Source organism: Oenanthe melanoleuca, chromosome 5, assembly GCF_029582105.1.
Source record: "Oenanthe melanoleuca isolate GR-GAL-2019-014 chromosome 5, OMel1.0, whole genome shotgun sequence".
Lineage (NCBI taxonomy): Eukaryota > Metazoa > Chordata > Aves > Passeriformes > Muscicapidae > Oenanthe > Oenanthe melanoleuca.
Window position 1 is genome coordinate 23768646 of NC_079339.1, and position 16423 is coordinate 23785068.

A 16423-nucleotide genomic window follows, 5' to 3' on the forward strand; every position below is an offset into this window, starting at 1 on the left:
CCGGGAGGCCACATCTGGGACGGGGGGATCGGCGGCGTGGGGATTGGCAGCGGCTCCTGACGTTGTGAGCCCCCCTCCCGCCCCCGCCCCGGTGCGCTTTCGTGGCGGCGAGGGGGCGACACATCTGGGGGCGACACATCTGGGGGCGACACATCTGGGCGCGGGGGAGGGCGGGGGCGGGGGGAGGAGGACAGGGCCGAGCCGGCAGCGCCGAGCCCTCCCCTCTCCCCGCCCCTCCGCCGCTCGCGGCGCCGCCGGCACCGGGAGCCGGGACCGGAGCCGGGACCGGAGCCGGACCGGAGCCGGGCCATGCCAGCCGGAGCCCCCGCGGGCGCGGCGCGGCACCATGGCCGCTGAGAACCGCTCTGCGCCGCCCTGGGCTGGGCTGCCCGGTGAGTGCTGCTCGGGGCCCGGGCGGGGCGGGGGGCGCGGGGAGCCCCGCAGGGTCCGGGGGGTCAGCATGGCTTCGGGGTGCACGGGGCCGGGGCTGCGCGCCCCCGGGGATGCGGCTCCCCCAGGAATGGGGGAGGTGTCTCTGCCAACTTTCCCCACATTCCTTCCTGCGTCTCTCCGGGAACGCCGGGTGCCCCGCGGGTCGGGACCCTCGCACTGGTTCGCTGTCCCGGGATGTCTGGAGCCGTGCAGCCCTGCCGGGGCACCGGGGCGATGTCTGGCACCCGCTTTCCCTGTTCGCATCAAACCAACACCGTTCCCGGGATCCGTCGCCCGAGGAACCTCGGGTCCCTCTTGTCACCCAGGAAACAGCCCTGTCAGCACGCTGAGGAGGGAACACGAGCAGCCTGCGGCTCCGGGGCAGGCACCCCCCGGCAGGAAACCCAGGACGGGGGTTATTTGCTCCCCTGGTGCCTCCTTTGGAAAGGAGACATCCCTGGACAAAAAACTACCTGCATGCTTTCCGTGCTTCCCTCACTATTCCAACAAGAGCAACAGGGACAGGATCCCCATTCTTTTGGATACTTTGTCGCCATACTGGGCAAACCCCTCTGGCTCTGGTGGCCACCTGCCAGGACATGACTAGGCAGAAGTTTGCCCCCTCTCCACAGAGCCCTTTGCCGGGCTGTGCATTGCAAGGGAGACTTACCTTCCCCACTCTCTCCCTCAGTGTGGATCTCATCTTCCCTTTAGCCCTTTCTGGCCCTGTTGCACCTTTCCTGCTGGTAAAGACACAGGTGCCCCATGCTCTCTGTTGGCCCGTCATGGACAAGAGTCAGGCAGCCACACCCTTCTTTCCAAAATAATGACATTGGCTTCAAATCAGGGGACAGTTCTTGCCATTTTTCTTAAATAAAAGCAGCACTGGCTTCTGTCTGACCTGTATTCAACCCCTCTGTTGTGCTGTGGATGGATTTTTCTAGCTGGCCTTTGGAAAACCCAAGGCTAGGGATATGCTTCCCAACCTGAGGAACAGCTGGTGTTCCCCTGTGCCCTGCTGATAACTGGGCTCTGCTTGGGCATTTGGAGGCTCCCTGCTTTATCACAATTGCCTTGAGTGACCTCCAAGAGTGGTTTGACTTCTGCCACAATTTGCAGAGTGAGCAGAGGGGCTGGAAGGGTTGCTACCAATGCAGTTGGGTGGCTTGTTGATGCAGGCACTGTTTATCAAAATACTCAGGTGCCGTGATCCCAGAGCCCAGGCTTTTGGTGAAACAGCACCAGAGACAAGGCTCACGTTGAGATCACAGGTGACACCACGATGCTTTCACTGTCTCTACTGCTGGGCACCACCTCCTGCTTCCTAACGCACTCACTCCCGTGATCTGAGCTCCTGCTGCTGCTCTCCAGCCTGGACTAGGCCCCCATAGACATCCCAACAAAGAGCAGGGCATCCAGTGGAGACCCTAACCAGCGACCCATCCCTGGATCCCCCTTCAGCTGGCTGGTGGTGGGAGCCCTGGGTGTGGAAGGTGGGGATGGAGCAGGTGTGCAGTGCTGGGCAGCAGCCCTGGCTCCTGCAGCAGCCAAGACCATGTGCCCTGCTCAGAGCAGCAGCAAGTGTCCAGGGCTGCTGGATGGAGTGGCAGTGGCCCTGGGAGTGACCTGATGAGTGGGCAGAGGAAAGCTGGCAGGAGAAGGAAGAGAAGGGCTACCAGTAAAAGTGGTTTGTTTATTCACACGAGGGGCGTACCCGTCTCAGCAGGTCAGTCTGTTTTCTTTCACAGAAGAGAAATGAACTGAAATGATTAATTAATACTCTGATCCAATTACTCTGAGTTTGCAGAAGGAGCATGGTTTTTCTCTTTTAACTGTCCCCACGAGCATCCCATTGATGTCAGGTTTTGTCATGGTTGAGGTTTTGTTGTTTTGTTCTTTAAAATTAAAATGACAAATATCTCCCCAGGAGAAAAAAAAATATAAAGAAGGAAAAGAGACAGAAACAGGGAATAAAAATAGTGAGATCAGGAGCTGCAGAGCCATCCCTAGCACACCTTTGTATTGATCCCTTCTCTGCCTGCCCTGCTGAGCCCTGACCAGCAGCTCCACAGAGGTGAAGAGGTTTGGTGAGCGTGCAGCTGAGGTGGCAGACACAGCTCTGCAAAGGCAGCGGGGAGATCAGTCGTGAAAGGAGAGGGAAATGGAGGCTGTTTGCAAGGGGCTGCTGCTTTCTGCACAAACACAGCTCCTCTTTCCACATGGACAGACATGCAGCAAGTGTTCCATATGTGCAAGCTGACCCCTTCTCCCTGGCATGCTAAGTCAGGACTTTGATGGGCATCTTCTGGAGAAGTGGGCATTGTCCTTGAGCCAGTTGCTCCTCAGTCTGACATGGGTCTGTGCTCTTATAGCTCTCCAGTAAGCCAGGGGAGGAGGTTTGCTTTGCATTTCATCATCCATTCTGGGCTGGCTTTAAAACTGCATGTTTAAAAGACATGTTACAGGGAGATGTGAGAGTACAGGACCTGGCACAGTGAGGAAATGGAAGTTTTGGACCAGATCATTCCCACCTACTTCCTCTTATCTCTTCATTCCCATCCCAGTATCCCCTGCTGACTGCTCTTTAGCGTGCCTGAGCACCAGGACCCACCATGAGTGTGCCAGGTACCAGTGGTGTGCCGGGGCTCCACACCCAGGAAGTGTTGAAGCCTCTTCAAGCTGGTGATTGGGTCTGGGCCAAATCCATTCTTCTTCTGAGGGATTTGTGGGACTAGTCAGAAAACAGATACCAATTTTTAGGAAGACTCATGTGGTCTCCAGCCCAGGGCCCAGGCAGACCAGGAGGTGAGGGCCTGGATGTGTAGCTGCTGTCCAGCTCACAGCCAAGTGGAGGAGTGTGCCAGCCTCAACCATCCCCAGGGCATCACCCACCAGGACATCCCTTTAACCCTCTAGGCATGGCACAGCCTTGCTGCATTCAAACCCTTAAACATACTGAGGTGGACCCTCGCCTTGTATTGAGACAAATTCATTTACTGAAGCTTCAAGGAGTTAGGCACGTCCTGGACAAATCGATCTGGGGCAAGTGTTGCCTGGGCAGGCTGGCCCATGATTCCAGTATTTTGCTGGTGCATGAACACAATGCAGGGTGTCTCATATACAGATCCTCCCCTTGATGCTAAGAGACAGAGTTTTAGCAGCAGACACACAGCCAGTCCCTGCTCCCCCAGCTAGAGACACCTGGCTGTCCTCACTCTGTGTTGGCAGCCATCCCACCTTCCCTGCGGATCGATGCTCTGGTCCTCTTGGGACTTGTCTCTGTGCCAAGACGACATCATTTGACCTGTTTTCTGACCCCTAGTCCCTGGCACTGTGAGCATAGCAAATGAGGCTCTGCTGGAGATGCTCGCCAGCCCCACCCCTTGCGTGCCGGGCACAGCTGCTCACGCCTTCGCCCCGGGGCTGCTCTCGGGACCCTCCAGAGACGCCTTCAGCCCTGAGGCTGCACCGCATGGAGGAGGAACTCCAACAAAGGCTCAGTTTATACCTTGTGTGATGTAAGTTTGCTGAGAAAATTAACCTCACCAGCCTGTCCAAGCCTGCAGATGCAATGGCTGTAGGCACAGTGCTTTGTCCCTCTGACAATCCCCGAAACTGTTGCCGGAGGTCCTGCAAATCAGAGCTGTGTGAGTGACAGTGCTGTGAGCCTGTCCCCATCACGCCTTTATGTCCTGTGCAGTGTCAGCTCCATTCCCAGCCGGTGCAGAGGCAGTGGCAGAGATGCCCAAGTGCCCTGTTCCTTTCCCAGCTCCTGCCCCAGCGTTAGGCAAGCTGAGGTGTGTGGCTGCAGAGGAACCTCTCCCACCTGTTCCAGTGACTCAGAGAGAGCTGGAGAGGCCATGGAGAAGCACAGGGCTGCTCACTTGTCGTCAAGAGCCTCGAAGGGGAGATGCATCCCAGATCAGTTGGTGAAGGAGGGGCAGCAGCTAGGAATTTTGTCCTTTAAAGGCAGAACCCAGTGCAAGCCATGGAGTCCCTGGAGTTCAGCAGGCTCAGCCTGAGCTATCAGTATGTTACTGAGCTACTGTGGCTGTGCTCCTCCAGCCAAGACAGCCAGGCAGAGAAGCACCCCCTCTGGTACACAACTGCTTTTAAATCTAGCATATTGTGTAGCACCTTACAGCTTGGCAGAGGAGGCAGTGGGGGCCGACACCAGGAGCCTCAGCTGGAAGTGTCTGGAGGTGAAATGTCATCAGCAGAGTTAAGGCTCCTGGTGAAGTTGGTTTGTTAATTGGCCAGTTAATGGGTTAATGCCTTCAGCCTCTTTAAGCAGAATTAGATTGATTTGTCTGTGGGAAACTCAGCTGCAGTTGTGCAACACTGAAGTCTGAAAACACGAGTCTGCAAACACGATGTCCTGGGCCCCTAATTCCACTCCAGGTCACAGAGCAGCTCTCCAGAGGCCTCCATGGCGCCTGCTTCACTGACCCCTCACTTGCAGACCCTCCCAGAGCTGATGTTAGCTCCCAAGTGCCAGGCAGCACGGCAGGCTGGCTCTGCTGAGCAGGGATGAAATCCTTGAGGGATCTTTGCATGACTGAGAGGGGAAGGAGCGTACCCGGCATCTCGCCGTCTCCAGCGCCTCTGGGGTAGTTTGGATCCCTGCTCTGCTGAGAGTTACATCATGTGCAGCTCCAGATAAGGCCAAAAAAGTGCATGCATGTGTACAGAGAGGAGTGGAGAGCAATGAAACCCTTCTGGCGTCTGCCTTTGCTGAAAACAGGCATGAATTGCCTGGCCTTGGGCCTGCCTTTCTGCAGCAGTTAGGAGCAGTGTCTAGCACAGTGGTCTCTAAGCTTCTTGCAGAGCTCAGATAACTCACCACAGCCCATAAGTGATGCTCAGCTCATTAAACCCTCTGCTACTGTGCAGTCCCAGGCAGTGAGGTGGCTAAACCCCCTGCCCTGTGCTGTGGGGTGCTGCCTGAAGCGTTAGTGTGGGGTGAGCAGCACTGCATCCCTGACTGTCTGAGCTGCATCCCCACCCTATGGCTCATGGGCACCCTGGGGGCAAAAAGGGTGAGTGTAGAGTGCTGTGGGTCTCTGCATGGGGGCCAGCCCCTGCCTTATTCAGCACCAGCACAACAGGCTGGGGGTCACCATCCTGAAGTGAGAGAGGTGACTCCAGGCAGAGCTGGCCTGCCTGAGCCAGAGTGCTTCAGCCCACAGAGGTTTCCAGTGCCAGCACAGCTCCCAGCTGCCCAGCAAGGAGCTGGGAGGAGCTTCCAGAGAAGGCAGCAGAGAGAGGTTTGTCTCTGTGTGAGGTCTCTCCTTCTCAGAAGATTTTCTTAGGATTTTCTGTAGAGGAGATAAGTAATGCCTCCCTGGCAGACTGAGACTTTTTCTACCTCCTTCCTCTCCATCCCTCCCCTTCTCTGTTGTCACCAGGGATGGGGATTTCCTACCTGCTCTCCTCCCCTGGCACTATGACCCCCACATTTTCCCTTCTGCCTATCCATGCCCTGGGCTCTCCTGCCCACTTTCTGCCACAGCCCCTCTTCTTCAATCTATCCCTTTCCTCAGGCACCACCTCCAACTCCAAATCCTCTGGCAGGTCTTGTGGTCAAATGGGGTCTAATATTTTCGGTTTCATTATTCATTAGCACCCCAAAGATTCCCATCTGCTATCTGCCCCCAGGACTAGGGCTCTCACATACACATCCATCCATCACGGTTCTTGCTCCTGCCTGATTTTCTGCCCCTGGCTCAGAGCATCAGCTCTTTTCTCTCATCCATTGTGTAGCTGGCTCATTTGTCCTCTCAAAACCCTGTAGAGCTTCACACTGCTCCATGGGACAAGGGGCTCCATTGTCTGGTCTTTAAAATTTCAGATGAGCACCTTACTGTTTGCTCCCTGTGGTGTCTCAGCTCTGGTTTGAGTAACAGACAAACATGCTCCTCCTGCCCATGCTCTGCCAGAGCAGCACTGCATCTCTGACTGCCTGAGTTTCATCCCCACCCTACTGTTCATGGGACCCTGGGGGCAAACAGGGTGAGTGCAGGGTGCTGCATGGGGGCCAGCCCCTGCCTTATTCAGCACCAGCCCTGGCACCTGGGACAGCCTGTGTGTGCAGATCCCCCAGGTGGGTGGTAGGGACCTGGCACCTGTGGCTATATGGGGCCACAGCAGGGTGAGGGGGCTTCTCTACAACTGACTTCCCAAAAAGAGCCAGGTCCTTCCCCCTTGCTATCCCCAGGCAAGGCCTGTCCCTGGGGCAGGGGATCTGCTCTTCTAAGCAAGCAGCTCTTAGCTTGCCTCTCTAGCCCCCAGTCCCTCCTCTACCTTTCTCTCTCCCACAGGTATCTGCTCCCTGCCACTAACCTCTCTCTGGGATAGCCCAGCTAATCCAGGCAGTCACTTGTTGCTGAAATCCTCTGTCTCTCCCCTCCTTCCTCTCTGCTGCTGGTCCCAGAGCCCTTCCCGGCCGTGGGACCTGTAGCTGCAGCAGGGTTATTTCTGCTGCGCTGCCTTGAAACAGCTGGGTTCTGTTCAAGCCTCAGCCCAGGCATATAAAAGTACATGAGCATCTCTCTGAGGCAGAGAGCATTAATGCACTGGATGGGAGGGGAGAAGTGTGGCTCCAGCCCAGGCTCAGCTGGAAGCCCAGCGCCTTCCTGGCTCAGAAGCACTGAGCTGAGCTCTGCTGCCAGCAGGGAGCTGCAGCCCTGGGGCACTGGAGGGAGGGCCCTGTGTCCCCCTGTCCTGCTGTGCCATGCCGCCGTGCTGAGCCCTGTCCCCCGGGATGTCACCATCGGAGCCAGCGCGCGCGCGGGAGCTGCTGGAGCCGCCGGTGCCCGGGAGCTGCAGGCTGGGCACAGCAGGGTAAGGCTGCACTTCATTTGCCGGGCACACTTGCTAGCAGCGTTCCACTGACAGGTTATTTATTTAGCCTAATAATTGGGTGACAGGTGGTTAATTAATTGTCAGAGTGACCAGTGTGCTGGAAGGCTATTTATAAGAGTGACCTTTCAATTACTTTTTAGAAAATACTTTCTCACTGGCTTGCTTCTTGTCTGGTAATGCTGTGGATAGATGGCATGCAGCCCCTCACAATCTGCAAAGGGCACATTAGGGATACAGGGAAGTGCTGGGGGCCAGTTTGGGCAGGGGGTGCAGCTGTGCCTGCTGTGGGATGCTGGTGAGCCTGCTGGGCTGGGCACTACCTGCAGGAGCAGCTCAACAGCCACAGCTCTGACCTGTGAGCACTTCCCACAGCCGGGTGCAGCCACCTTGGACGCGGTGCCTCGGCTCTGCTCAGAAAGCCAGCACCAACCACATAGCTACAAGCAGGTGTGAAGGCAGGGACGGTCCTGGCTTGCTTGGGGGTGGTGGGGTTACTCAGCTGCAGCATTCCCTTCTGGCTCTGGACATGGCAAATTTTCCAAACCTGATGTGCAAACACGTCAGGCATAGGAGGGTGGTTCTCTGGCCCCCTCACCTCCCCCTGAAAGCTGGCTGCTCCTGTGCCACTGAGCTTAGCCCAGTGGCTACAGGAAAAGATATCAGAGGTTCTTAACTTGTAGGGATGGAGGAAATTGCTTTGCCACATGAGGACCAGTTGAGCAGCAGAGGAAAAAGGAAGAATAAATTATTCAATGGAAAAATCAAATGCCCAGAACCACCCCATAGATTACTGGCAAGAAACAATTCCTGTTCCACAATGGCTCAGATCTCCTCTGGAACAGGATAAGGACTTCAGGGATCCATTGACCAGAGTGGTGAAAGCACAGCCACCAGCTAGAGTTTAGAGGGTAGGGGGAGCCCTGCCATTTTAACACAACAGATCCTGCTGGCCCCTCACTTCCTTTCTGTTTTTCTGCTTTTCCGTGCCTTCATCATTCCGATGCAGAGGCACGGAAGCAGACCAGACCTCCCCTACCAGACACAGGGCCTGCCCTTGGTCTTCTCTCGTGTGTTGTATTTCTAAGGTGCCTGTTCCCAGTATCTAGGAATTCTGTTTTCACACTCTGAGGGGTGTGAATGTGTCAACCAGAACAACACTTCATGAGCTGAAAAGTGGTGCCATGATTCAGGAACTAATTAACAGCTATTAGATAATGCAATTAGCGCCACAAACTGCCACCCTACCCTAAGTATACCTTTCCTTTGTGAGCGTGAGCCATAAATGTCTAGCATCTTCTGTTCCCTCTTTTTTTCTCTCTCCTCTCCTCCTTGTGGTGGGTGGCTGCACAAACTGCCTAGCCCCACATCACATCAGCAGTTTGACCTGACAGGATTAATCCCATTAAGATTTTTACTCTCTCTGCACTTTTAGGAAAGCCAAGGCAAGCAGGGGGCTGCCAGTGCGGCTGGCCCGGCTCTTTCCAAATGTGACACCAAAGGTGATGTGCCCAGGCACAGCCTTTGGCACCCAGCCAGATCAGAGGACAATGTGTGCCTTCTCCTGGAATGTGCTGTGGTGGAAGGGGCCACATTCCCTCCCTCCCGGAGACAGGCAGTGCCCAGAGACCCACAGCATCCATCCAGCCAGGAGCTGGCAGCCACAGCCCCTCCATCTTGTCCCTGGGCTCCAGGTCGTTTTCAGCTTTGCTGTTGCTCCAAACCCATGCAGGGCTAAATCCCATTTCCTCTGGGAGCAGCTCACACTCATAGGTGTCGCTGAAGCACGGATTTCTCTGATTCCTCTCCTTCCCCTGTAAACATCTTCCTCCCCAGACCGGTGTGTGAACGTGGGGCTTGCTTTATGTTGGGGTTCCTTGCTCTGCTCATTCCCAGAGGCTTTGCTTCAACCTCATGCAGACCAGACATGGCTTTGCCCCCTCTTGCACCTGCACCCTGAGGATCCCCAGCCCTGAGGATGATGCTGGGATGGGGGCAGTGTTAAACAGGAAAGGAGATGGCTGGTGGTGACATGTGGGACGGGGCTGTGCAGCAGAGGGAGGCTGTACAGTACAGAGGAGGCAGGGAGCACTGGGGCAGTAGGGCTGCTTGCTCCAGGAGCTCATCCCGCAGCTTGAGGTGCCACCATCACACGGCAGTGTGTAAATACCTCCCTCTGCCATTGCCTTTGCTGTGCCGCTGTGGAGGGTGGCCAGCTCCTTCCACAGCAGGGAACAAACCCTCCATCCCACATGCGCTGGGAGCTCAGCAGGTGCTCAGTCACGAACTGCAGCTGATGGAGCACCAGCCTCCAGCTACTGCAGATTCTTGGGTACAGGAAGGTCAGCAGCAGTCCATGACAGGGCTGTCTCCTCGCCTGCCTGGCAAGAGGCTGTGAGTTTGTAGGAGCTGACAGTCTGGGAAGGCTTGCTGGACAGCACATGAGCTGCAGCAAGCAAGGAGCAGGAGTTTTCTGCTGTGGTCTCGGGTGTCACCCTGTGACAGAGCACTGGCTTTGCTCTTGCTCTGGAGTTGAATCCTCGCACAAGCGTGGTCACACCCATGACTGCTGGCAGCAGTGGAGACCCTGCTGTGCCCACTGCCCGCAGTGGTTGGACCCCACCCAAATCACAATTTTCTCTGCTTAGATCTGTGGCTGTGTGGGAAGGGAAAGGTATTTCCCTTGATGGTATGATTGGTGAGTACTGCAGCAGCCACAGAAACTCTTGGACCAGAGGACGCTATCAGTAAAGAGCCAGAGTCTCCCAATGGCTCCAACGGAGAGGAGAAACCAGCTGTAAATCACTGCCCAAAATCTGAGGGACCTTGCTGTAGCTGGCTGGTGCAAGCAGGTACGGCAGAGCACCCACTGAGCACTGCAGACAAACAATGGTTGTGTGCAGGCTGAAAAGCCAGTTGATGTCACAGCTAGGGGTCTCAGCCCCGGGAGCCCTTCTGAAGTGTTTTCTCAGCTTTGTCAAGACTATGTCTCCTCCCTGACTGTGGTGTCATCATGATCTATCCCTAGTGCCCTTTCAGGCATGATGCATGGCTTGGTCAGCTGCACAGACCTACCAAATTTGTAGCATCCTTGGCCTTCTCCTAGCTCCAGACTGAGCTGCCTCCTCTGCTCAGGAAGGCAAAGGCAGTGCTGAGCAGCCCCAGTGAGCTCAGAGAGGGTGTTGGGGGCAGAAGAGTGAGACAGGAGGATGGAGAGCAGATGGGGAAAGAAGGGATGCCCGGTGGACTGGGGTATGGCAGAGAATACAGTGTACACAGCTCCCAGCTCACATGTGTTGCTCTGCCTGTGTTGTATGCTATTTCCACACCTTTAAGCATTTTCAGTCCTCCTGCTTCCCTCACACGGGGGATTGCTTTACTTTTGCTAATCGGTGAAGGCTTATTTTCACAGTGCTCAGTGCTGAAGCCCTCCACCCCGAGACGGCAGCTGCCTCTGCCTCCTCACACCAGTTCGCACCATGACCTCTGGGTGGCATCCAAAGGCTCGCGTGTGGAGCTGCCGCAGCCTTTCCTCCCGCTCTTGGGACACCTACAGAGCAGTTCGGGGTTGGGATGGATTTTTCTTACTTTGGGTAGCTGAGAACACAAGCCTCTGTCAAGGCTGATAATTAATTAGACACGCTTAGAAGAGGATGCCAGTTCATGAACAAAAGTGAGAAAACTGAAACCCACATTTTAGCAGAGACGATGGAAAGGTTTCTTTTCAAGACTTTCAAATTCTTCTTGGAAGAGCTGGGTTAGATGTCTGCGTGATTGCTAGCTTGTCTGATCGGTTTGATTAGCTGTTACAAGAATGACAGTTAAATCTCCCCATCTCACCGAAGTGAAGAAATTAAAACTCATTTCAATTGTACTGAAACCAACCCCCAAACTGCCATGATTATATATTTCTAAGCCGTTTTATACACTTATCACCTCTTCTCACATCTCTGGCTGGGTGCCCAGGAAGAATGGCAGGAGAAACCTCTTTCCCTCTCCCTTGATGCATCCCTTTGCTTGGAGGTGGGTGCAAAGGTGGGCAGTGCTACCAGGCTTCCTCACCCCATCCGTATCTGGCATGGAGAATCTACCAAAGGGCATTGCTTTCTTTTAAAAGCTTTTTGTCTTCACAGACACACTTAGAGGATAATGGTAGAGAGGTATTTCTTTGTCCCTCACCCACTTCTTTCCCTTGCACCTGTAAGAGAAGCTCCACCACTATTGCAGCTGTTGCCTTGCTAATGCAGAAGCTGCCTAAACAGCTACATCAGACCCTGGCTTTAGCATCTCAGCAGCCACATTTCCATTTAATTACACCTGTATCTCTTTAGAAAATGCTTATATTAAAAACCTGGCTATTTGCTGTTGGCAGGCATCTCCTACCCTCACCACAAATGAAAGACAAAGGCATTTCTTTCCAAATACTTAAAATAAACAAACTGATCTCAAAGCCTGCCAGATCGTGTTTGGAAGAGGTGTGTGTTAATGGCACGTTTATACATTCAGCAAAATCAGCTTCAGGAGTCATTCAGCAGGCATTTGGAGGCAGGACCCAAGCCAGAGACACACTGTGCTGATGCTCCTGCTGTGGGAACTCTCGCTGGCTCCTGCTGGGGTCCTGGCAGTGGGGCTGAACCCCTGCCCTGGGTACCAGGAAGAGCTGCCCTTGGCTGTCTGGCAGGTTGAGATGCCCCCAGAAGCCAAGGTGAGGCTAGTGAAGGCTCAGTGTTTTGGGGGCCTGGATGGTGTGGGAGAGGCAGGTTCTATGGGAAGCTCTTCTGTCCAAGCTGACTCCCTCAGTGCCTTTGCTTTTCCTTTGTTTTCCAGGAAATTCCCTTTCATCTCAATACAGCACTTCTCATCTATTGATTTTTTTTTTAAGGTCCATTCTGCTCTTACCTTGGGTGATTAACCACAGGCATCTTGGTTTGGATGAAGGCAGTAATTCTGTCTATAATTCTCATCACTTTTCATCAATAATTCCATGTATCATGCTGAGGTGTCCGACTCCACACTGTGCATCTCCGTGGCCTGGGTGGCTGCAGCTGTACTGTGGTGTGGGACTGGGGGAAGGCATCATCCCTGCCCAGCATCACTGACTGATGGCACTGGGGGCAGCTCCCTCCCTCTCCTGAGCCTGCTGTGCTGTGCACTGTGCCGTGCCAAATTACCCACCTTCAGCCTTTCTTGGCTTTTCTGTATCTCTGCAGTGTCACCCTTTGGTCAGGGCCATCTCTGTTGGACAGGCTGGTGCCCCTGGTAAGATACTGTGGGACTCACACCTGTGGTGTAACTCGCTGTTTTCCTTCTCCCAGATTTCATCTTGCAGAAGGAGCTGTTTGCTGCGAGAGACACAGGTGAGCTGAGCAGACCATGGCACAGGCTTTGTGGGTCAGGCCCCCCTTGGGGAGTGCTTAGGGGAGGGCAATGGGACATGCCTGGGGCACACCATGAACCTGCCCATGTTCCTGGGGGAAGAGCAAGGGCACTGGCTCCATGCTGTGCAGTTCTGGCAGTGGGTGCTGTATGTGCATCCCCTCTGGGCTCTTTCCCCCAGCCCTTTGGCCTCCCTGTGTGCTGCTCTGGGGCACAGGAGGTTGTGCTCCCACTGGGATGTACAAAGAGGGACCATCACACTCTGGCCCTGCAAAGAACGGACCATCACACCCTGGATATAGGACTGTCCTAGCACCATTCCTGCTTCTTTCCCTGCAACTCGTGTGTCTCCTCTGCTGCTAAACACAAAAATGCCTCCAACAGACTCCTGGAGTGGCAGAGAGAAGTCCAGGAATGCCAGGAGGTTTTTGAGCACTAGCTAACAGCAGTGCTGGCCTGGGAAGCTGAGGAAATGCTGCCAGGACAGGCTGGCAGGTCTAATATTCTCCCTTTCTGTCCTCGCTCTCCTTGCAGATCCCATGCACAACTTCTCTGCTCATCCCTGGCAGGCAAAGATGGCCAACCTGACCTATGACAACTTCACCCTGGGCAACCACTCCGAGGTGGCCGTGCAGCCTCCCACCAACTACAAGACCGTGGAGCTGGTTTTCATTGCCACTGTCACCGGCTCGCTCAGCCTTGTCACCGTGGTGGGGAACATCCTGGTGATGCTCTCCATCAAGGTGAACCGCCAGCTCCAGACTGTCAACAACTATTTCCTCTTCAGCCTGGCCTGTGCAGACCTCATCATCGGGGTCTTCTCCATGAACCTCTACACGGTGTACATCATCAAAGGCTACTGGCCACTGGGGGCCGTGGTGTGCGACCTGTGGCTGGCTCTGGACTATGTGGTGAGCAACGCCTCTGTCATGAACCTGCTCATCATCAGCTTTGACCGGTACTTCTGTGTCACCAAGCCCCTGACGTACCCGGCCAGGAGGACCACCAAGATGGCAGGGCTAATGATCGCGGCCGCATGGATATTGTCCTTCGTCCTCTGGGCCCCTGCCATCTTGTTCTGGCAGTTCGTTGTGGGCAAGAGGACAGTCCCCGAGAGGGAATGCTACATCCAGTTCCTCTCCAACCCAGCGGTGACGTTTGGCACAGCCATTGCTGCTTTCTACCTGCCCGTGGTCATCATGACGGTGCTGTACATCCACATCTCCCTGGCCAGCAGAAGCAGGGTAAGGAGGCACAAGCCTGAGAGCAGGAAAGAGAGGAAAACCAAGTCCCTCAGATTCCTCAAAGGCCCCACGGTCAAACAGAACAACAATAACTCTCCCAAGAGGGCCGTGGAGGTGAAGGAAGAGGTGAGGAATGGGAAAGTGGATGACCAGCCATCTGCACAGACAGAGGCCACTGGCCATCAGGAGGAGAAGGAGACATCCAATGAGTCCAGCACTGTCAGCATGACCCAGACCACAAAGGACAAGCCCACAGCAGAAATCTTGCCAGCAGGGCAAGGACAGAGTCCCGCCAACCCCCGGGTGAACCCAACTTCCAAGTGGTCCAAGATTAAGATTGTCACCAAGCAGACTGGGACTGAATGTGTCACCGCCATTGAGATCGTCCCAGCTAAGTCAGGTGCCTCTAACCACAACTCCCTGGCCAACAGCCGCCCAGTCAATGTTGCCAGGAAGTTTGCCAGCATTGCCAGGAGCCAGGTACGGAAGAAGCGCCAGATGGCTGCTCGAGAGAAGAAAGTCACCCGCACCATATTTGCCATCCTGCTGGCCTTCATCCTCACGTGGACCCCCTACAACGTGATGGTCCTCATTAACACCTTCTGTGAGACCTGCGTGCCCGAAACTGTGTGGTCCATTGGCTACTGGCTCTGCTATGTCAACAGCACCATCAACCCGGCCTGCTATGCCCTCTGCAATGCCACTTTCAAGAAAACCTTCAAGCACCTTCTCATGTGCCAGTACAGGAACATTGGCACAGCCAGATAAACTGGTACTCAGGGACCACTTCAGAAACGTTATGGAAACCCTTCCCTTTGCCTCCTTTGCCAGCAGGGGTTCTTCTGCTTCCCACTCACAACAGTCCAGACTGTGCAGTGATTGCAGATGATGCCCTTCATCCAATGCTGACAAAAATCCAAGGCATCTCTGAGCTGCAGGGCCTTCCTGTCACCCTGGGCCTGGGGACTAGCTCGGGGAGCCACCAGGGAAGCCAGAGGCAAGAGGAGGTGTGGTCACCAGGACCAGCTCTATGCTCTTGAGATTGGCCAAATGGCATCAGTGTTTCTCCTAAGACTGGATGTACCTTTTCCCCAGCTGACGGTCTCCAAGGCGTCAGAGCTTGTCTGCATGCAGATGGGCTAATGCTGGATGCTTTCCATTGGCTTCTAAAGTGTTTATTACCCAAGAAATGAAAAGAAACCAGGGTCAAACATTTGTCAGACATCTTGGACCAGGCTGGCTTAGGCATGCTAATGGGGAGTCCTGCTGGCCCAGCCAGGCCCTCTGTGAAGGCAGTCAAGATTGGACCCTAACAGATGTGGCAAGCTGCTTCTTTTCCCTTGAGAGTGCCATTGGACATCCTCACCCAGGGACCTGGGGCAGAATTTTTCCCTGGGCTCTGGCTCTGCTCTCCTCTTCTCTTCATGCCCTTTCTGCCCTCAGACAGCAATTTGCTGGAAAAACAGACAGCTAAACCAAGCATTTCACTCCTGGGTGAGGAGTGTGAAACCCAGTTCCCTCCAACAACGATGGAAACTAAAACTGCAAAGAAAAGCAGTGGTGTGGTGCAGGACTTCGCTCCACAGCCCAGGGGGAATGGGGCCCCTGAGAAGTGGGCAGCAGTGACTGTGAAAATAACTGTCCTTGGGAGGGACAGGGGGAACCTGGGGGTCTCAGAAGAGGGTCTGCAATGTGGCCAAGGTGCCCCATGCTCCATCTGGGCCATGAGCAGGTCCCCGCTCTCCCCACTGTGGTGTGGGAAGCTGATGCATGGCTCTGGAGGCAGGAGAGGATGGAAGTGGCCTCCAGCCCTGCTCCTGCCCTGAGTGCAGGGGGCTCCTCCAGGGAGGCCAAGGAGGTGTTTGCTGAGCTTTGTAAATGGATGCAATGCTGTCCTGGGTGCTGCAGCAGAGCCCTCAGCATGCGGGCTTCAGCCAGCGCCTCCAGCCTCCTCCCAGCCCACCGGGTGTGCAACCCAGAGCACCTGGGCTGCTCTCCGGCTGCTCCCAAGCCTTGGTACAGCCAGGTGCAGGCAAGGGATGGGATGGGGCCACCCTAGCACTGGCAAACTCTGTCTGTATGTCCTCATGCCAGGGTGGAACCTGCAGAAAGGAGCCTGCCCCCAACCCAGATGGGAACCCCTCCTTGTCTAAAATGCCTGGTGGGTTTCTGGGTATTTTTAAATGGTTACAACTGCAGCCCAATGCACCCCAAGACAAATAAAGACCTTGGACCAGGAAACTAATGGCCATGGTGTGAGGAATGAATGAGTTATCACTCGGGTGGCTCCTTCCCTGCTTCCCAGTGTTACCCACTGCAGCCCATCCCTTCTGCTAAGACTAAGGGGTGGGGGGGCAACCTAAAGCATTGCTGCAAAGAGGCTCTGAGGTCTGATGCTTTGTCCAGGACCTTGTGCATGTGGAACCCAGGCCAGCACTGCCTGCTGCATGCTAACTTCATTGCTGGTGCCAGTGGGGTCAGCAAAACCAGGGTTTGCTGGGGTTTCCAGC

General features: G+C 55.1%; 1 protein-coding gene across 1 annotated transcript; it reads left to right on the plus strand.

Moving 5' to 3' along the window:
* Nucleotides 1–262: 262 nt before the first annotated feature.
* Nucleotides 263–16157, plus strand: CHRM4 (cholinergic receptor muscarinic 4). Its single transcript, XM_056492683.1, has 3 exons — nucleotides 263–392; nucleotides 12609–12650; nucleotides 13204–16157. The coding sequence occupies exons 1-3, from the start codon at nucleotides 347–349 to the stop codon at nucleotides 14679–14681; spliced, it is 1566 nt and encodes a 521-aa protein (XP_056348658.1). The 5' UTR covers nucleotides 263–346; the 3' UTR covers nucleotides 14682–16157.
* Nucleotides 16158–16423: the final 266 nt, after the last annotated feature.

Excerpts from the sequence above, each read along its gene's own strand:
- CHRM4 (XM_056492683.1), top strand. The coding sequence starts at position 347 with ATGGCCGCTGAGAACCGCTCTGCGCCGCCCTGGGCTGGGCTGCCCG. Across the intron at positions 393-12,608 it reads GCCCTGGGCTGGGCTGCCCG|ATTTCATCTTGCAGAAGGAG; the intron begins GTGAGTGCTGCT and ends TCCTTCTCCCAG. Across the intron at positions 12,651-13,203 it reads GTTTGCTGCGAGAGACACAG|ATCCCATGCACAACTTCTCT; the intron begins GTGAGCTGAGCA and ends CTCTCCTTGCAG.